The sequence below is a fragment of the Phaethon lepturus genome, unplaced genomic scaffold, assembly GCF_000687285.1.
Source record: "Phaethon lepturus isolate BGI_N335 unplaced genomic scaffold, ASM68728v1 scaffold9652, whole genome shotgun sequence".
Classification (NCBI taxonomy): domain Eukaryota; kingdom Metazoa; phylum Chordata; class Aves; order Phaethontiformes; family Phaethontidae; genus Phaethon; species Phaethon lepturus.
The window spans coordinates 30,100-52,162 of record NW_010522575.1 but is presented as its reverse complement, the minus strand read 5'-3'; the positions used below and the strand labels follow the sequence as shown (position 1 = coordinate 52,162).

At 42.0% G+C, this 22,063-nt stretch overlaps 1 protein-coding gene across 1 annotated transcript in view; it reads left to right on the top strand.

Moving 5' to 3' along the window:
• LOC104616737 (ankyrin-2-like) overlaps positions 1 to 22,063 on the top strand; it is a gene marked incomplete at both ends in the record, with an annotated part of 73,150 nt that overhangs the window by 22,148 nt on the left and 28,939 nt on the right. Inside the window, 6 exons of the mRNA XM_010281846.1 lie at positions 8,121 to 8,345; positions 11,339 to 11,493; positions 12,483 to 12,694; positions 13,544 to 13,748; positions 15,201 to 15,297; positions 19,966 to 20,194. Of these exons, the coding sequence (XP_010280148.1) occupies positions 8,121 to 8,345; positions 11,339 to 11,493; positions 12,483 to 12,694; positions 13,544 to 13,748; positions 15,201 to 15,297; positions 19,966 to 20,194 (1,123 nt within the window). The remainder of the gene's footprint in view (positions 1 to 8,120; positions 8,346 to 11,338; positions 11,494 to 12,482; positions 12,695 to 13,543; positions 13,749 to 15,200; positions 15,298 to 19,965; positions 20,195 to 22,063) is intronic.

Sequence of the window (22,063 nt, the reverse complement as noted above, 5' to 3'; positions counted from 1 at the left end):
ATTATGTAGAATTTCCTGCTGAAGCGTTATGGGAGACAGAACTAATGCCTACATAAATGCAAATGCGTTGCACAGTTTTGATCTCATACCTCACAATACCCTATTGTGGAAGAACACATACATTTTCTTTAAGCTGGAAGGCAAATAAAAAAAACCCCAGAGCTGAAAGATTTCTTTTCACTTGCAGCATTTAGACGTGGCTTGACAGTATCATATTCTTATGCCTCTGTCACCCAGAGTAGTTAAATGTGCCTGGTAAAGAGGAGGCCGACTCTAAGATTTTTAAAGTATAAATTATGTGCAAAATCGTGTTGTTTTCGTACCTGGCTTCTGACGATAAAAAAGAGTGAAAAAAAATTCCACAATTTAGTTGTATAGGTTATATTTCTAAGAATTTTACTGACAAGTACGTAGAGGTACGGCAGACAGGAAAAGCAGCAAATGTGACACATTGTCAGGAACACGGCACTGTGAGGAAGGAGCTCCGAGTTCATGCTTTGAGATCACCTTGCTTTTGTGCTCTAGAGCAAGATACGTAGCAGATCTGCAGTTCTCCCAACTCTGGCTCGCTCACAGTAAAATCCCTGTTTAATGAAAAATACTGATTCTTTTCTATAATTTGATGAAGAAGTTCCTATTTGACTAATAGATGATCCCAGTGTATCGGTACTTGTATCTGACAAAAGTAAACAGTTGGGTTATTATTAGTGAATTTATCTCTCTGGAAGTTGTTGCTTCCACCAGTGAAAAAGGGAGAAGGGTGAGGGGATGGGCAGCTCGAACTGTGACAAATAATGTGAATTATCATTCTTAGCTGCATGTCTGCAAAAAAGGAGGCTGGATCCTTGCTAACAAGGTAAACAAAATACATTTCAAGTGGTGTGTTTTGAATCGGTAATGTTGTTTTCCTCAATGTGACATTAGTTTCCCGGAAATAGTTACGGAAACAGGACCTGGCAGCGACCAGCTGATAATCATTTCTAAAATCTGAAAGTCTAAATGATTTCAAATTGTACTGTAGCCCTTCTGACCTTTTTTCAGAAAGTTAGCAGTAAGGAAAAACAGCAGGTGTGTTTCATTGATAGCAAATCGCTGTTCATGTCTGTGGAAGAAAATGGCAATGGCGAGAGAGATATAAAAAATAAAAAGCGACATCAGAAAACTAACTGGCCGTCTGACACATTAATGTGTCAAAATGAAACACGTCAAAATGAAAGTTTGAAATCTGTCATTCTGTAGTGCCGAACAAAAGGAGGACAAGAAACATGTTAAAAAGGGAGAAAGTGGAGGACAGAATGTATTGATAGGAAAGATGAAGAAAAGAAAATCATGATTTATTGTGTTCTCCGAAACACTGGCTGGAATGACCTTAGATACCCTACCCTTTCATATACCCTGGTCCAAATTTGTAGCCAGGATGTTATGTAGGCTTATTCTCCGTACTCGCTCCTACCTTCTCGCCTGTAATGAATGTGCATACATATGTATACATATGTATACGTTCATGTGTTTAATTTAGAAATCTGTTTCATTTTTCCAATATTTCGGTATTTAATTTAACTCATTCTTTTTTTCCCTTTCTTTTCCTTTAAATCATCTATTCTGTTGCAGATGCTCTTCTCCATGTCTTGACCATGACAACAGCAGGTGAACTTCTGCATAATTTCTTTCTTTAATACATTGCACTTCTCACCCACCCTATTTATCCTCCTTTCTTACCTCCCTTCGGATGCTTTAGTGTTTTGATAGTGCACATTAGCCAAGAGAAAAAAAAAAATCTAGCTGTAACTAGCAGTAGTAGTTACACATGGCCCTATTAAGTGTCCACTTTCTCCCATCTGCTCTATCCTCTATAAGAAAAGAATAGTGGACGCGTAATAAGTCCACTGCAAAAAATCTTAACAAAGCTTCTTACACATTCCTAGATTGTTTTAACCGTTGATTTAATTAACAATACATTTTCTCTGTTGGTGGCATGGTTTGATATTATTAAAAGGAAGGGAAAAACCCACCAAAATAATCCAACACAAACCACTGTAGATAGATGTCATTTCAATTGTTGTATTACAAAGTGGCCCTTTTATCTCACTTGTCTGTATAAAGAATATTGCGGAGCCACTCGCTAGGCCGTATTTTCCAAATTGTGCCACTCGTACAATAACAGCACAGACCTGATATATTTAATTTTTTGTACCACGTGCATTTTTTTGTGCAACCTCGCTTAATCAGTGGTTGAATCACTGGCGGATTGCATCCTGCGGAGAACACCTGAAGCCGTACCTGCCCAAAGGAGATTATCGTCACTTGGGCAGACTGAGTGTTTATTGGCGCGATACCTCTTCGTCTCCTGTAACGTAACCGTAGAAAGGTGAAAACCTTCTTATATAGTCAGCCGTGCAAAACTACTGAACGGCTAAATAAAAACCCGAACTACAAACCCGTATTTTTAGGTCATGTCACTCAATCTCTCTGTGGTTGACTAATGCAGTGAAGAGAACGTTACCGTGAGTGAACACTCTGGCGGCTTCCAGTGTAGGATCATGTTTTTTGTCCTCCTGGAACGTGTATTTTGCCTTGTTTATGTATGGCATAGTTGCAGCCTGAGGGAAAGCACACTGAGGTAGTTGGATGACTCGCTGTTGCCTTGAGCGGGAGCTGGATCAAGGCCTTTTTCCTTGATTTCAGACTCCATCGGTTTTCCTTCTGCAGCTGAACACTTTACAGCGGCTGAAGCACCCTGATTGTTTGTTTCCGCTTCTTCACACTGCGACTAACACTGAATGCTGCTATCTCCTTGTTTCCCAGTTTCTTTTTAAAAATTAAGATGACGTACGCAGAAAAGTTCTTGAATATGTCTACAATGGATGTGCTCTAGTTAGAGCTTTTTGTGGTCTCCCGCTACCCGACGAGAGCATGTGTGCCTGCCTAGCTAGCTGGGAAGAGTGATCGTACCTGGACGGACCGTGTGGAAGTGGTGGTGGGGGATCGATTTGCTCTATTCTGGTCGCCTGTGTTCAAAGAACGATTGCCTGTTCTAGGAGGACGCTTTCAGGATGCTAGGTTTGCATGGCTCTGCAAATGATGCCGCAGAACGAGAAGCGCGTTTGAGTGCTGACACGCTTGCGTTCGCAGCCACCTGAAACTGTGACTCTCCCGCAAAGCTGTTGACGGAACAGTAAATCACACAGTATCAATTCACAAATGCCACAATAAGTATTGTCTTTCACCCCCCCCAGTGTTGACACATCCATTTTTTATTTAAATAGTTCATCCTGCTATTACTACCTTTCAAAAGAGCATAGCTATAGAATAAAACCAAGTTAACGCCGTGTGAAAAAAAATCAGCAAAGGGAATAACTCAGGCTGACATCTGAAATACAAATATTTCATGAAAACACAGCACAACTTTTTATCCTTGTAAGGTGGATAAATCCACTGCATATATATTGTCTGTGTTTTGTTCGAGTGGAGAGGTTAGAAAACCCGTTGCTGTTAGCTCTGTAGAAGGCAGAGCCTGAAAGATTTAGGGGCCTTTTTTATATGTCCTCACCCAGAAGGATGCTGTAGCCGGTGTTACTTGATATAATTACCTTTCATATGGCAAGTACGTAGTTTTTAATCGCTCTACAATTAAAGAGAATGAAACGGCCTCTATAAGTATTGCTAAATTAGAGGAGAACGGATGATGCTTGATCTAACTGCTAACCATGTGTTTAACAGAAGCATGTATAGGCTCCCCTGCAGTCTGTAAGTTATTCCTAGAAAAGAATTGCTTTTGTTCTCTTGTTTTTTTTTTAAAAAAAAAAAAAAAAAAAAAGCAGCAGCTGATTTCCCCTTCATTCTCTTTGAAAGAGAGAAGGCAGTGATTTCCCGAAAGCTAATTTGTGTCATTGATTTGGCTGTTATATTGGCCTACCACCTTGCTGTATCTCAGGAAAGCTCGGTATTGATCCGGTTTGCAAGGCTGACAGGGACACGTGTTTGTGCCGTGCATCATTTCTAACCGAACCTTTAAAAGTGGCAGAAAATGAAACTTATTTAAAGGCTGTCTTAGTACTGAGAAAGATGGTCTCATTGTTGCCCTAGTCACTTGTGACATACAAATTTTGACTTGGCTGCTTTAACCCATAATCTGCTTTGATTTTGAGTCGTCCCTGAATTGAAATTTAAGTTCTTGCCAAGATAAACTGAAGTCAGTGCTGAAGAAGGATGTTTCCCCTACATATAGTTATTATAGGAAGGATGTTTAAAACATGTTCTGAAATGTACTTTCCATCAGCAAAAGCCTATGTAATTTAATGCATTTCTTGATCAATCGGTTCACGTATTTTGGCCACCTTTGTTTTAAATGGCTCACAAGAATGTTTTCCTACTTATCAGCTGTCCAAAAGTTTTCTCCTATTTGTATTGTTTTCCCTTTCCTCAGTTTTGCCTCATTTCTCCTAACCATAGCTAGCCCCTGCTAAGGTTTTCCTCCCCTCATTGTGCCATTTTTAACCCCTTCTGAAAACTGTAGCTATTATATCTAAATGGAATTCCTGTCAGTTATTTTAGTTGCTTTTACATTTTCTTTAGTTTTTAATATTTTACTCAATTATCGTTATCATGTAAGGAACACTTACCAGCCTGATGTTTTTAGGATGCCTCCTCTCTTTTCCTCTTCTAGTGATAACCTGTAAGTCACAGTAATGTCACCATCCAGATGCCCTATTACGTAGCAAAGAGGCCGCTATGATTCAGAAAATGCTTTGTTATGAATTATTTGCTTGACTCTATTGCATATACAAAATTATGTGAAATGTGTCTTTTTTTAAAAAAAAAAAAGAGAGATTAAATTAAATAAGTGGATAAAAAAATGGATGTGGGAAAAGATTGGGACATAAACAGGGTGGTATGGTGAAAAAGAGTGCATTTTTACGTATTTTTACATTGTGGCAGCTCTACAGATCCCATGTACTATCCTTTCAGACTTCGATGGCAGGGCTCTGGAGCGGAGACATTTTCCCATTCACTTGCTTTCTTTTGCACTATATTCATGCTAGTTCTCCAAAATCTCTTCTCCTGAAATTTCACAGTAACGTATAGCTGGTTTTTTGAACCGGCTCCTCCCTCTTCAGTAGGATAATGGGCGCTAATCTTTCTGTGCTATCCTCACACCATTCTATGTTTGCTTGAACTTGCTGCCCACCATTTGAAGGGTTCTTCCAGTCTTTTCGGTAGTTTCAGACTCATCCAGAAGTCACAGAACCCTTGAGGAATGCCCCATTTCATCTGGGGGGGTCTCTTCCTTTCAGTGATACGGCCCAAATCTATTTTTTGGCGGCTGTGGTGAACACTCCTGTTTGCCAGACTGTGTCTCGTTATTTAGGAAATACATTAGCTCTTCTTTATGATAAAAACAGCTGGTTTTACCGTGAATAGTAACGTCCTACTGTTTTTACCCTAACCGTTGTCCTTTTTGGGGCCACCTTCCAACGGAACTTACCTTTGCCTGTTTTTCCACTCTTTGGAGCCGTAGTTGGTTTCAGTGATAGATGACTGGGAGATCTGGGACAGACCCCGCTCTGACACACCAGGCACATTCAGCAGACTGAAAGAAAGAGTTGCAGCTTTAACGCCCGCCGCGATCCCTTGGCGCCTCGGGTGCGTCCTAGAGGCGAACGTCGCGCTGCGTTCTCCGTGGATCTGCGGTAGATCCCGAGTTTCGCGGGCGTGGGAACGCGGGGCTGTGACTGTGCGTGTGAGGCGAGATGCCAGTTTGTTGCAGATGGTCAAAATCAAAACTCCCGCTCCTTCGGCGCGTGTATCGGTTGCACACCACAAGCTGCTTCTCTTAATTGTGTAACATCTGCTCTATGAGAAGGCACTACTGTTTCAGCGCTGTGCTTATCTTTTAGTTTACTCTGAAAGGAATTACTACATGGAGAGAGAGCCCCATATTAAAAGCAATGGAACCCATTATTGTGGTCATAAGGGAAATAATTCGATTTGGACCCTTACCTTTTGTGTGTATGTATCCTTCTAGCAGTTAACAGAGTTTTTGGCATTGCTGAGACACATGGGGAGATAAGCAAAGGAGGAGGCAAGACAGGCACTAAATATTTCAGTGATGGACAGCCAAAGATGATGATCCTGTTGTTAAAGCTTGCAATCTCCAGTATTGCATCAATAATGAAAATAATTGAATCCTGAGGATTGTATTTGTGACACCATACAGGATGAAAAACGAGAATGCTAATTTAATTCAGTAAGTGCGCGCACTGCCTTCTGGTAGCTGAGAGGGAAGTATTTCTGCTCCTCAGAGTATTAGCATCAAAATGTGAAACTCTCCTTCCGTCGCTCCGTGTTGTTAACTGCCTCTAACGCGCCCGTTATAATAGCGACTTGGAGCGATTCTCTGAAACATAATTCAGACCCACTTTGATAACACTACTTCGTGCAGTCGAAGGAGAATTGCAGTGCAAGCCGTAGAGCATTATTGCAACAATTGAGCGTTTAGTATCTCTTAAGCTCCTCTTTCCTCTGTGCTTTAAAATGTATAAAGTATGTATTTTATGAAGGAAGCTCCCGTTTTTCTAAATCCATCCCCAGAGAATCAAAGCGGTAAAATGTTTTCATTTTCTTTCTTTTTCCCCTTGCTAAAACCACAGAAACACCAACCTCTAAGGAATGAGCTAATGGTTGTACTACCCAGACTTTTACCCTAAACAAAACCTAGAGGTATATGAATGGCAGTAGAATAGGAGACTGCATGTGCGAGGGCGACTGGCGTCCGCGGTGCATGGCGTGCTGCTGACCCGCGCTTCTGGCTCCTTCCCGCCATCCGTTTGTCTGACTTGCACGGTGTGTTGTGTGTTGTCTTTTTACAGCATGTGGAGTTAACGTGTAGCTGTGTGGACAGCGGACGGATGCGCTGTTTGTGGCACAGAACGGCCAAGGGGCCAGTGGAAAAATGCCTGTATCTGTTACTGATGTTATAAGGGCTTTTCTCTATTGCAGGTCCTTCAGTAGCATTTCTGCGACTCCCCGCGTGATGATTCTATTTTAGTGGCTAGAAGTAGGCCAGATACCCTTCTGTCTCATCTACTCTTATTTTCACTCCCAGCGACCCGACGTTCCCATCCCACATCAGGCATGATCCTGAGTTGTAAACCAGTAAAAAAAAAAAAATTGAATTAGTTCTACACCCTTGCCAAGAATGACCCCAATCTTTGCAACAAATCCATCAAAACCTACCTGTTGGTTATATACGGAACTGTAAAAAGTTCAGCATAAAAGAAATTCCATGAAATGTTTTTCTCCCTTTTAAAGAAAACAAAATAAATAAAGAGAATTTACCTTGTGGATAACAGCTCCCTGTAGATGGCTTTCTGCACCTGTAACTTTTCCGCTGGGACATTGTATTACTGTGCAAAGTAACGCAGAAAAACAAAAATCCATAAACAAAACTCTTGCGCAGTGACTGTAGCTATTGTCATCCCACCAAAGTCCAAAATCTGTCTTCAAACAGTAGTGACGTGTTGGGTTTTTTATGTGAATAGGTGCTAGCTCCCGTGATGTATTACAAATTGTATCCACACGCCCCAGAACGAAATTTGATTTTTTTTTTTAATCCAAAACCATTTTTTGTTAGAAATTACGGTTTGTCAAATACCTAGAAAATTATGTAGATAACCTAAAAAACCCCCAACAACTCCTCCAATCAGAACAGGCTTTCGAGTCGTAAATAATTTTCTTCAGTAAGATGTATTTGCTTGGAAAGCATTTAAAGAGTGCCAGCTTTACAATCCGGATGCTCGCAGGTACAGAGTAGTGGTATTTGCACTTGACTTTGTCTCTAACAGGTACATACGAATGTGTTCACACGTATTAGCCACTGCTGGTGTTTTTACCGACAGCGGCACTGTAAAATCAGACTTTCTGTGAAGAACTCTCAGGTAGCGGTTGTCAGTTTAACTGAAAGATGATCTTGGCGTGATTTGGTGGGTGCAAGGCTTTTTCTAATCGTACATCTTGAGAAAGAGCTAGTTTTGCCTACGTCGTTTTTCGGCGTACGCGGCACATAACCGAAGGCATGTCGATATGTTTTGTGTCTGATTTTTCCCCCCCTGATTTTTCAGCTTCCTAGTTAGTTTCATGGTGGATGCTCGTGGGGGTGCCATGAGGGGCTGCAGACATAACGGACTGCGAATCATCATCCCGCCGCGGAAATGCACTGCCCCGACGCGAGTGACTTGCCGGTTGGTGAAACGCCACAGACTGGCCACCATGCCTCCCATGGTGGAAGGCGAAGGTCTGGCCAGCCGCCTGATCGAAGTTGGACCTTCTGGTGCTCAGTTCCTTGGGTAAGGGGTGCCACGCGGCCGGAAGGGAAACGGTCCGGTTTGGGCTGGTGGCGAGTTGCCCTGAAACGGTTCCTTTTTTCGAGACTCGAGCAGAAAAAGATGTTTGTAACGTACGGCAACAGACTGGTCGCGTGAAGTGCAAAGCAGTTGTTAGTCAACAGCCCCCAAAGCTTTTACGCCTTTTCCTTTGACGACGGGTATTTTAACCACTAGAGCCAAGGTTCGCGTGCTTCCTTGGATATAATTAGCACTCAGTGTTGTGATATTATAGCGGAGAAAAAACCCTTTGCAGCCAGAAAAGGCAGCTCGTACTGTATTTAAATGACCTCCGTGTAAGGTGTGAATAGCGCAGCACTGACCTAAAGCCCAAATGTAAAGCCTGCTACATACACAACACAAGTTACAGCTGCTTATTTTAGAGGCTTGTGTTGCGTTATCAGCAATTTGGACTCTCGGGGAAGCACGGTGCCTTTGATTTTTCTGGGGTTGGAATCGCTAAATTGAGCAATAGGACAACTCTGGAATTGCTCTGGCCGTGTCTTTTGTCCTATGCTGCAAAACCCATAGAAAGATCAGATTTGTGTCTGCCGCTGAGCTTGTTTTAGCAATTCTCAGCTGAAAGCAGCAGTTACCCACACTTTTTTTTTTTTAATTTGTTTTACCAACTGTTCCCCCTATCAACTGTGGCATCCAAAAGTGGATGATTGAAGGAACCCCTTCTATTACAGCAAATACCTTCATTCAGAAATCGAAAACGAAGTGACTCTGTAAACAGCCGTGGTATAAATCCCTTTCAAAACAGATCAGCTGCTTTAAGACCCTGTTATAACAGGCGGTCATCAGAGCCGCTGTCTTCATTAGTGCTTTTCCTGAAAGATTGAGCTTAGGGAGAGAAAGAAGTTGACTGCTAGGTTCTAACTGCCCGCTGCTTTTACAAGGGGTGCGAAAGGAGAACGTAGCCAAGACGTGTTTTGGCGACTTCCCTGTTGCTCTGATCTGGTGAAAAAGCCCGAGCAGTTCCGAAACGCTGCGAACGCGGTGCTAAGAGCAAGGCGACCGTTGCTCTTGACGGACAGGGATGCGTCTTAATATCACAAGTAACGCCAAACAAGTTGGCTAATCAGATGCTCTGTGCCGCTTTTCACATCTGGGTCACTTTTAAAGAGAAGCAGAAAGAAACCTAAAGAGCAGAAGAAATACTGTGCTGTCACATTCAGTCTTCCCGTTACCTTTGTCACACGCAAATTGACCTTAAGCATGTCTCCCGTTTTCTTTTTAACGGTTTCGCTATCTAAGGAGAATGTCTCACCTGGAAGACCGGGGTCTAGTACAGTTTTATTCACTCTCGGGTCTTTGTTGCCCTTCCTGCAAGCGTTTTTCTAGGTGTTGTCCTGGCAGTGAGATCCGAAGATTACCGTACTGTTTGCAGAGAGGCATTCTGTGGCCCAAACCCTGTTCCTGTGGAGTTCACTGCCAAAGCTCCCATTGTCTTCCCATAAGCAAGCAAAGATCCTAAATTAGCGGAATTGATTTTGCTGACTTTGATCACCAAATTGTCGGCGCTAGGACGGAACCTTATTCGGTGTAGAGCCTAATTCCACTCTGTGGACCAGACAGTGGCACTGGCGTTCTGGCACAAAAAATACCTAAAAGTTTATTTATGTTCTTTCTTTCACTGCTGCTTTGGATGTACTCAGTAAACTTCATCTGCCTACGGCTCCTCCCCCACTTAATGAGGGAGAAAGCTTGGTCAGCCGAATCCTTCAGCTGGGGCCTCCTGGGACCAAATTCCTTGGGTAGGAGAGACTTGAAACAAATTGATGGATGCTGACCTCCCCATTCTTCTCCTCCTCCTGCAATATGATTTTTTTATGTCATTATGCCCTTTCTATCATTTGAAATTTTGTATACCTAACCCTTAGTGGACCATTTTTCAACCCTCGTGGTATGTGGTTTTGTTTTGGTGGTATGTTTGTATCTTTTTCTTAAAGTACTGTGGCCTTCGTTTTTGTTTTGGCATGAAATCTTCCTAGTTATGTGCTTAATGTCTGTAGCAAAGCAACCTGGATTGGGGCAAAACAAAAAAAAGGAATCTACTGTAAATTTTAAGGGTTTTTTTTTGCATCAAGGATGAATTAATAAGTTATATGTCGGATACCACCAGTATAATAGAACACATGACATTTACTATGTACATGGTAACCTGCGTGAGTGCTCTAATTAGAGAAGTGTATATGCAAATATATTTTTCTCTCTTATTTCTAAGAGCATGTATGTATATGTATATATAAATATAGATATATTATATGTACACATATGCGTTGTGTGTCTGTGTGTGTATATATATGGATGCATATATTGGTACATATATTGACATCTGCTTGTAAGGCAACAAGGCAAATTCTTATCTCCTATACTGAAATAGAAACCCAGGTGATCTCCTCAGACATCCTGTGTCTCTCCCAGAGTGTAAATCAGGAGTAAATTCATTGGAATCTAGAGAGTCACAACGAAGTAAAATTGGCACAGGACACAACCGCCCACGGATCGCAATGGAATTACGCTGATTTGCACTAGTATACGTGAGATCAGAATTTGCCCCACTACTCATATACGTTACAGTAGATTCTCTTTGAAATGAGGTTGCGCAGGTTAACCCAGACAGTAGTGACGACTCAAATGAGCATGAGGGTTTTTTTACGAATTTGCAAAACAGTTACCAAATTTCTAGCTAAGCACCGTTATCTTACCAAATATCATTCACACCGTGGAAAGAGGTGAATGCACTTCTTAAGCTGTCCTTCACCATTTACTGGGTGGTCCCTATAAAATCTAATCTGTGTTAGTGACCTACTAGTTTAGGATTATGCCAAAGTATTCCCGCGAAATAGGTAGAATTCCAGGTCACTTTGTAGCAGACGGAATAGAGTTGCTGTTAATCCTGTTTCTTCCTCTCTCCCGTGTGCATTTAATGCGCTGTGTTGCTGTGCCAGGCCTGTGATTGTGGAGATCCCCCATTTTGCTGCTCTGCGTGGGAGAGAGAGAGAGCTGGTGATCCTGCGCAGCGAGAACGGGGACAGCTGGAAGGAGCATTTCTGTGAATACACTGAGGATGAACTGAATGAAATCTTGAATGGGATGGATGAAGGTATCCGGTGTGACCTTCCACCCCCCCGGCCCCCCCCGCTTCTTGCATTACCTCTGTAACTGGGCTAATAGCATTTTGCCATTTATCCTATTTAGCACTTCATGTTAGGTCCGCCCTGAGAATTCCTGACGCCACACTCTCCAGATTCCTCATTTCGGCCGCGCTGGAGCGTAATCACGTTCTCAGCACAGGAGCTAGCAGCGGCGCTGCGTACTCGTGCCTGCGTCCCTTGCGCGCTCTGCTGAAGCAGCGGGACGAAACAAAACCTACCGTCACAAAGTTGAGAATGGGTGCTAGGCTTACGTTTTCTGCCGCTCCTTTTCATAGCGTTAAACGAAAAGCTTCCGCAGCAAACATCTTCCCAAAACACGGCAATTATCATACTAATCTTTTCCAAGCTGCTACGTGTGTGGGAGGAAATGTCAGTCATGGGTACCCTTGCTTTCCGAGAGAACAGAACGGCCTTGGGCTGTCTAGGATCCGCAGAATTTGTTACTAATTTTGATGGATTAAAAAAACCCCACCAAACCACAAACCCAAAACAAACAAAAAAAACCCCCCAACAAACCAAAACAAATATGCCAATTCACATACTTAAAGCTGAACTCTTACTTTGATACTTTGTTGATTTGGAATTTAGTTTCCCTGACGCTACTCCAGGCCGTGGTGGAAACGTGGGAGGTAGAAGGGCGCTTGGACAAATCCCTTGGCTCGTTTGCCTGCTGACTTGGGCGATGTTGTCAACATGTCCTGAGTTTGCTGTCTTAAGCTCCCTTCAGTTAATTGTTTGGTCTGTCTGTTCCTTTCTTGATTTCTCTGTTTTAGCTAAACTTAAACTACTGGGGAACGTTTCCTTTTTCCTTTTGATTTCTAGACTAAATACTTTATAAGTTGCAGTTAAACTGGGAAAAGCTTGAATGCATTATGAAGTCCGCTGTATTGTTTCTACGAAATTCTTGTCTTCTGACCATCTTCTCCTTTGGCCTCAGTACTTGACACTCCAGAGGAGCTTGAGAAGAAACGTATCTGCCGCATCATCACCCGAGATTTCCCTCAGTACTTTGCAGTGGTGTCCCGGATCAAACAGGACAGCAATCTCATCGGACCTGAGGGAGGTGTGCTGAGCAGCACCGTTGTGCCACAAGTGCAGGCAGTCTTCCCGGAAGGGGCTCTAACCAAACGAATTCGCGTTGGCCTCCAGGTACAATGAAACAATTACAAGGCTTATCTTTTTTTTTTTTTTTCTTTAGTGTAGAGTCACCTTCTTTGAATGGAGAACCGGCATATTCAGCTTATCATGTTCTATGTTGTTGTCTAGAACGCTTCTAGTAAAAATAATTAAAAAAAAAAAATCCATGCAAAAGTCAAAGCAAAGTGGTAAAGCTTTGGGTGTTCCAGTTAATTCAAATTCCTGTCTGTTAACTGTCTGTATGACCTTGGGAAAATCACCTAATTTTGGTGATGACAATGATGATATTAGTGCAAGTTAAGAACAATCTCTTCAATACCTCTTACGAAAGGCATCAGATAAGTACAAAGTGCTGCAATAACTAGGTCAAATGTACAGATTCTCAGCAGAAACTAAACCAGTCTAATGGTTCACCACTGAAAGAGGGCGAAGTCTTGCCCCTGTCTCCATCCCCTCCTCCTGCCGCGTGCATCCACAGCTCAGCTTGGCCAGGAGACTGTCCTTGTTGAAATCCCCTGTGGGTGGCCGAATAGCTTACTGAAATAGCTCAGAGCTTGTTCTAAAGAAAACAAAACAAAACAAAAGACAAGGGAATCATTTGCTACTGGTTTAAGTGAAGTAAACTAATGCTGTAAAGTGTCTGACAGGCACCAGGAAAGGGGGTAGGAAGAGGAGGAAGGCGTGGGAACGTTGAAAAAGGGAGGCTTCCCCTTCTCACTGGCAGTCAGTTCTTCTGTCAGCAGATTTTCATGGGAAAAGGCGCCATTTAGTGTAAAAACTTAAGGGTTTTGTGGCAATATTTCCCTACTCATTAAACTGTTTTGAAGTAACTGATCTGTTGCCGTCTTTTGCTTTGGGAAGGCTCAACCTATGCATACTGAGCTTATAAAGAAGATTTTAGGCAACAAGGCTACTTTCAGTCCTATAGTCACGCTGGAGCCCAGGAGAAGGAAGTTCCACAAACCCATCACGATGACGATTCCCGTCCCCAAGGCCTCCAGTGATGGGATCATGAATGGTTATGGAGGCGACACACCCACTTTAAGGTTACTATGCAGCATAACAGGTAGGGTGCAAATACTAGAGCTTTTTATGTGCCTCTTGAAATTGTCAGTCATCGTGGGATGAGTGTGTTAAACTGGTTATACACATGGAAAGCGTGGTGAAAACCTGACTGGGATGAGAGGCTGTGAAAATAGACTACTTTCCTAATAATTACTTTATCGCAGAAATAACATTTGCTGTTTGGACTAACGAGAGATGTGTAATATAATCACAGGCTTTGGGGGTTGTTTGGCTTTTTTGCATTTTCCTTACAGTTTGTTTCTTGAGAAGCAACGTACCTCTGCCTAGCGGAGTCAGTGTAATACAGACATAACGTTGCAGTATGCTTCAGAGGAAAACGTTGGAGTTAGACACTTCATACTTGCTCTGAGGCCAGCGTCTCAGTTAAGAGGCAGAAACGAGCTGCATGCCTTTACTCTGTTTAGAAGTTAGCATCTTAATTTCCAAAACTGATTTCAAATACCGACCCAACGTAAGATGCATTACGTGCCGACACGTGCCGACGAGTCATTCCGCAGCACAGGTGCTTTTACAATTTCTTGATACAAAGGTGCTAGGTAGCCGCTGAAATACCAGAAACAGCATCTGGTCCGCAAAGAAGTATTTGCATTTCCAAGAGAGCGAAATGGTGTTTATTTAAATAGAGAAGAACGGTCTCCTCTATAAAGAGGAATTTGAGTAAGTTTCTCAGAGGGGCAGTAAATCTGTAAGGATCCTCTGGAAAACTGCAAAAGGGAAATTGGTTCCAAGAATGCTCCACCAAAAGGAGGAAGGAATTATCTCCTGAAAACCAGTAGTCCTTTACAGATACAACAGGGTTTAAGGTTTACATAAAGACTGTGCCACACGGTCACACGGATATCTAACAGTCAGCTGTATCTGAGAGGAGGGACAGCCACACATTCTGGCTTAGCCCTGGTTATGCATAGTTTTTCCTTTCGTTCTTCATATGTGTTTTATAACTATTCGTAATTGTAATTGTAACCGGAGTCTTTGAATTATTTGAAAGAAGAGGAGACTGTAGAAATGATAAATTGTAGTTGTCGCTATTGGTAGCATTATTGTTTCCCAAGTGTGACAATATGGGTTTAACGGCACTATATCTGGGCCAGTTTTGCCCAGCGTATGTGGATAGTCTAGAACGAGCAAAAGTAATTTCTAATAAATTACATCTCTCTCCCCAAAATTCTAGCCGCGTTTAACATTTCTGGAGCTGTGCTACAGGACTCATCCTTTGAAAATCATTCGGGCACTTTGTTTTCTCAGGGGAAACCCATACAATCCTACTAGCATTAGTGGAATAACGTGGACCTAAGGAGAAGGCATGTTGGGGATTGTTACTGGTTTCATAGCAACGAAAACCCCAGAAGAATGTCAAATATTTCTTAGAAGCGAGAAAGTTGCAGACTTGCTTTGTTTTAATTTTTTTTTTCTGAAATCTGTATCATTTCAGGAGGAACCACCCCTGCCCAGTGGGAAGACATCACTGGAACAACACCACTGACATTTGTTAATGAATGTGTTTCCTTCACAACAAATGTGTCTGCCAGGTATCTATACAACAAAACATGAGTTTTACAGTGTTACTCTCAAGTGCATGTCTTTTTTTCAACAAATATTTCCTTGAAACTATTTTAGTTTACGTGGTAGAAGGAACATAGATATTTGGTCTATGCTGTGAACCAGTTGGCCAGGTATTTTGGAAGCCCTGAGCCTCCTAGCCCAGGCAGATGATGTACGAGAGCTGTAAGCACCACAGTCCTTACCAGCTGCAGAAGAAACCTGATTTCTTGTCATTTTTATCTCATCCATTAGTGCCTTGCAGTCAGCACCTGAAATAGTAATTCTGAAATTATTATTCTGAAATAGTAATCTGAGGGACCGTTCAATTTTCAGGTAGTTAGAAAAAATCTGGTTTCATTTTGAATACCCTGTCTCTCCCAGATGTCAAAATATGCAAATTTCCATGGAAACAGAAACCCCTTATTTGGGTAGCTCCGTACACATCTTACGAAAGATGTTACTTCCAGAACATCCAACAAACGAGAAGTCAAGCAGAAAGGCCTGTAGGTGTACCAAACTGCGACTGAGCAGAATCTCTTCCAACCATCTGTTCTTCTGATGAGATTCAGCTGCTGTCTTTCTGAAAACAGAATTTCATATTAAAAAAAATTATATATGCATGTACGTATTTTAGTTTGTATGCTGTCCGTGATTTATAACACAGAAATACTCAAAAATCTCCTGCTTTGTAACAGGAGAGGCAGTCGATGACCTGGAAAGTATTAAATTTAGGATGTGTAGTCTCTAGCAAACGGTTACGAAAATCTTGGATAACTGAATTAATTTTCTTTAGTCAAAATTTGGTGCCCAGAGCAGTTATTCCTACTAGGTTAGGTTTGCTATTTAATGAAACAATTTATTCAATGTTAAAATGAATTCCGCTCTTGCAGTCCAATCTACAGTATAACTTTAACATTAGGTGAAATTAAGTATTATCTTTCTATACCGTCTCAGTCCAGAATGGCTTTCTTCCCTTTACGTTGGATGCTTTATGTACATGTCTTTTCCGTTCAGCTAAACATTTTTCTCTAGCAGCAGTGACCACAAGAGGGAGATCTTAAAGTGTGTTTTAGCTCTCATCTGCTACTGCGCTGTTCTGTTTAAAGGGATAAACGAAAGATTAATTTAAGAACCAGATGTGGAGACTAGATGCAAAGTGTGAGAGGTCAGAGTTCCTAAAATTGTCAAGTCCCCAGAAGGGCCACATGTGAAATAGAGCCAGAGTGAGGGTGACAGTTTATGGAACTACAGTCCATATTAGTAATGGATGTTCCCTAATCCCGATGGTGACATGAAAACTGCTTACCATTGCTGATGTGCGGTGATATAGACTGGGTCCCATGTAGAGATTTTAATGGGTTCCAGCTCTTGTTTTGAACCTAAATGAATGTTCAGTAGACTACCTCAACCCAAACATGGTTGTAAATGCTGTTACGGTTAAATACATGAAAAATCCCATTTTCTACAGTCAGACAATTAATTACCTTCTTTGCTGAAAGACAAGCTAACTTGAATTTCTTCATTGTGCCCTAGTCTAAAAGTACATCTACCCTTGTACGCTGCTGAGAATCGGCTGATTCCTGACTGCTATTCGCAGTAACTTGTTTATATCTAGTTAAATCATTTAATGATGGAGACCAATTTTCCCATTCATAAGACTAATTCTATCCAAAATGAGCTTGGGAAAAAGATGCGTCCATTGAAAATACATGTGAATTAAACTGCAGACTTTGAGGCATAGCTGTTTTCCGTTTCCTGAGCTGCAGTTTTTTTAAAAATTCAGTATCTGTTCGGGCTTTTTAGGCCCTTGTGTATGACAGCAAATCATTTGAGCATACGGCGATTTCTCAGAGGATGTAGCCGCTCCAGTTTGAGTCGGGCATAGCATAATTCTCCCACACACGCAAAGGAAAGTATCAGTATGCAGAGCCTTTATGTACCAAACATGCTTTCTCTCTTTCAAATGTCATCAGCCTGTTTTTTAACCAGCGTGTTTGTTAAACGTTCTAAAGATAAGCGCAGCATGAAATGGGCTATTATTCAACTGCAGATGAGTAAGACCAGAGAAATCGCTTGAAAGGTATGCTCTGGGGGTTAGAACACCACGTAATCCACAGTAAGTAATAAGCCCCCCGTAGATTACATCAGCTTTTGAGGTGTCTTTGACCTCTCGTGACTTCTGTCTCCATCCTACGGGTGTCAAACTCAAGCATGCTTTCCACCCACACAGCGAATTTTATTTAAAAGAAATGCCATCAGCTCCACAGAGAAACTAAATGAAGTGGCATCTGAGAAAGAAGGCGAGACGCGTTACTCTGTGGAAAATGCTTGGTGCGATGCTGCGCTTACATTTTGGCAGTAGAAGTACCATTATTTGAAGTGAAAGTTGTTATCTTTGCAAAAATAACAATTCGGTTCTCTTGACAGAGGTATAAGGAAATTCTGTAAGTTTTTATTACTGGGCATGTTGTGGTGGCCTGACTGGCCCAAAGAAAGGATAAAGAACCTGGAGTTTTCAGTAAAGAGCAGGGGCATTTTTAACACAAGATGACCTGTTCTGCAAGCTGAAGTTCTAGACCCGAGTTGCAGCATCCATGGTATGTCCGAAGTGACCGTGTACATTTGGTAAGCGGTGGGGTGGTTTGTCCCGGTTTGCAGGCACTAGCAATACTTCCTAAGCGGCAGATGTCCCTTTGTAATAATATTGTTAGTGGAATCGGACAACTTATGACCTTACCCTGTGATCTTAGAGTATTTCTCTGCCATGGTGGTACCTGACTGAGAGAGCGGTGGCAGCTCCGGGCTTTGCACCGTGCCGGGGAAGTAATTTATTCCAGTAGTATTTGCCTGTGGCTTTGGACATGGTTATGTTTGACTTGCGGTACGTGTGTCGAAGACTGGGAACCGCTGGGGCGGAAGGTTCAGCGTATACATTAGAAAGATGCTGTCAGTAAACCGGCATGGTAGAAACCACAATGAGAAGCGAGTCAGTGGTGATCACAGCCTCTGTGAGGGAAGGGTAGTAGGAATCAGATGTGGACACATCTGCTTTCAGGGTCTTCAAAATATAATACAGGTCAAACATAGAAGTATATATAAAACTGGTCTTCAACATGCGTAACAAAAACTTGCCACAAAATCCACATTTCAAGTCCCGGACTAAATTCACTTAGGAGTAATTTCTGATTTTGCGTGAAGTGTTACACAGTGGAAAAAATAATTTACATTCACCTAAAGACCCTCAGGTTTTGGTGTGTTATGTAAGGAACATACTGCTAACCTTTAAAGTAGATGGTAGAAGGAAAACAAGTGTTTTGGGCGAGGCAGCTTTCTATTTCACCTGTTAAGAGTTGGAGGTCCAAGAACAGACTGAAGGTTTAGCAACACGTGCCAAAAGCCATTCCAGGCTCCTGTTACTCATCAAAAAATTCCGGAAACGTTCACAGCATCCCTGTCACGTCAGAAGCTTGTACGCAGTTCACGAACGCCCGAATGTGGTGTACCGATGCGTCCAGCACTGAACAAACACGAGATTCTACAGTTTTTCAGATTTCAGGGGGCTAAAGAGAAAAGGATGAAATTTTGTAGTTTTACAATTTAGTCATAAACTGGAAGAGAAGTGACAGGCTCAGCCTGTGACTAGATAAAAGCAATTTTAGTAGGATTTTTCTTGGGGCACTACTCTCTCCCGCATCATCGGATGTTTAGCAGCAACGAGCTGTTAAAAGAACCTGTATTTCTCGAGATGAAAGGCACGTACTGCAGAGTCACATTTAAGGGGAGATCCGAACCGTTCTCTGCTTACATTCTGCACAGAAATCAAATGTGACAAACAAGAACAAATTCAGAGACCTGTTGGGCAGCTCTAGAAGAATGGCGATAAGATCAATCACCATTTGAGATGTCATCAGAAACTGTTGCAAGTGATGGAAAATGGGCACCATTGAGCTTATTCTAAAAGAGGTTTATTTCTCGGTAAAAGGCAGGAAGCGTTTGATCCCATATTCTCACTCTAAGGAATCAATTCAGATGAAAACGAAGTTCAGGCCAAAAAGTTTAGCCAAATTTTGAATAGAAGAAAAAGCATTTATTGGATACTGAGATGAATTTCCAGAATTTCTTGATTTTGGTAAGCCATCAGTAATTGTTTATATATTCTAAACATACTTATAAATGTAATAGATATATTTCATAAACACAAAAATATGAAAAGGTCCATATGTTTAAATCTTCCGAGAATGTGAGCCTGTCTGCCACAGGACAAGTGAACCTCTAAAAGCCTTGAAAAGCCAGTCAGTAAGCTTCCAGCTGAGTGAGATCTTATCCGAAAGGCAAACAGTGGCCTGGAATTTGTGCAGCAGGAGACTCTGGGAAGGGTTTGCATCTGGTATTTGAGAGCGTGAAGTTCTGGTCCAAACGCTTTCCCTGTTGATTTTGCTTAATGCCCCTAGATGCATAGGAGGTCCCATGGGCGTTCTTTAGGCTATTTCTCCCCAAATGGTAACTACTCTCTTCTTTTTTTTTTTTCTTTCTTTATTCTGACTTGTCATACATGATTGGTGTGGTTACTAGCTAATGCTGGCAAGATGGGAAAACATATCGTTTTCTTGCTTAAAACTTTCTGTGCTGCTTACACAACTCTCTCTCTTTTACAGATTTTGGTTGATAGACTGTCGACAGACGCAAGAATCTGTTACTTTTGCTTCCCAAGTGTACAGAGAGATTATCTGTGTCCCCTACATGGCCAAATTTGTGGTGTTTGCCAAATCACATGATCCCATTGAAGCACGGTTAAGATGTTTTTGCATGACAGATGACAAGGTGGATAAAACTCTAGAACAACAAGAAAATTTTGCTGAAGTTGCCAGAAGCAGGGATGTAGAGGTACTGTACAAGAATCTTAAACCGCTTTCTCCATTTTCTTATGTCTGTTTTTAAGCTAATATTTTCTGCCTTCTATCTGTCACACGTACTGCAAAATAATAGCACCAACAAATACTGTCACGATGCTGTGTCACGCATCACGGTAAGATGGAAACTTTGACTTTTGTCAGCTGGAAGGGAAAGGTAGCTGCCAGATACGAGTGATGAAATCTTATTCCCAAGGGGCAGTTGCCAATCTCTTAGTCCGCAGGGCTGGTGGGAAGGTTAGCTATATTCAGCTGGCCGCATTTGGGTCGACCTACCAAGGTGGAAGGTAACTGTGTGCTTCACCCACGAGGAAATCCGATCAGCTGGTTAGCAGACGTTAGAGAGGAATTCCCCATCTGACTTTGATAGTACCATTTTTTTGCTTTCTCCATGGCATTATCGGCATTCAAATGGGACATTCAGTGTGTTCTCGGGCCAGTCCTCAGCAATTAAAAAAAGAGGCAGCAGGAACCTTAAGCTGGATTCAAGGAGGCAGTAAATACGGAAACGGGCTGGTTGAGTCTGAGCTCGCGGTTACAGGACTACGGCGTAGAAAACCTGTAGGACATCAGCGGAATTGAAAGAATTTGGTTTCCCAAGATGCATTTTTGTGGCAGACGTGTTAAACAGTTGTACTTAGAAACTGGACTGATTTTATGCTAAAACGAAGTTGGGGTTTACCATTTAGTCCAGCAGTTTCAGGTTCTTTGTCCTCCTTTTCTCTGGTGTCGGGGTCAGCGTTTCTTTAATTTAGATTCAGAACTAGAGTAGCAAGTGCCAACTAAGTATTATGAAATCTGTTTGGAATGGCTAGTTATGCAAGCAGGAGACATTGCCCATGGCTGTTATTAAACAAAATGCAAAAGTTTGTAAGAATTTTGAGTAGCTTGGCTGAGGTTTCAGGTGCGCAGCAAGACCAAAGGCTTAAGTCACTCAACAGCAAGCTGAGAGGTAGCAGATAGGTGTTGTAAGCGGACCTTTTCCTCAGTTAGCCTAAAACTAAGTTCTAGGGATGCAGGCTAGCCCTAAGTTAAATCCAGGTTCCTCATAGTAAATTCTGTGGTGGTCCACAGTGAATACTGACTTTTAATTGTCTGTGTAGCAAACTACCAGGCGACACTTTGAGTTTTTTAGTTACTAACTTCCTCTTAGAGGAACGTCTGAGTAAAGAGTAGTGAGGGTGGTGTTCTTTGCTGAACTGTTATGTTCCTGTTCCTGAGCCTGGGTGTTGTGAGAAAAGGGGAAATAGTCAAAACCAAAAAGGAGAGGTAAATCTCAACTTCCAGTAACTCCATAAAAGAATATTGCTAAACAAGAAGGCAGTCAACAGTAGTCAGGGTTTGTCAGCGTCTTTGCATACCAAGAAGCTAAACTAGCAGGTCTGAGTAATACTCTGCTTTACCAAAAAAAAAATTTGTTGCTGAACAAGGAAAAGCTTTCCACAGACAATGTGGAATCCAGCAAAATGCCTCCTAAATGCATTTTTTTCTGGCTCTGTCAGCTTCCTCAGAAGGGATGACAAATTGAAAGTGCTTTGACTACACGCGTGGCATATTATTCTGTGTTAGTATGGTCTCTTTTCCATGAGAAACCCACCTTTAGAAAAATCGTCCTCACTGTTCCTGAAGCTCTGACAGGCATTTCTTTGTGTGGAGCAGCTAGATAAAATACGGGCTTATAAAACTGAATGACAAGGCTGAGTTTCTGAAAAGTAAGGATGAGACGCGAGTGTATTGGCAGTCTGAAGGGAACATCTAAGATTGGATAATAGAAAAATTTTTTTCACCAAGAGGGTGGTCAAGCATTGGAACAGGCTGGGCCGGGGGGGGGGGGGGGGGCCCA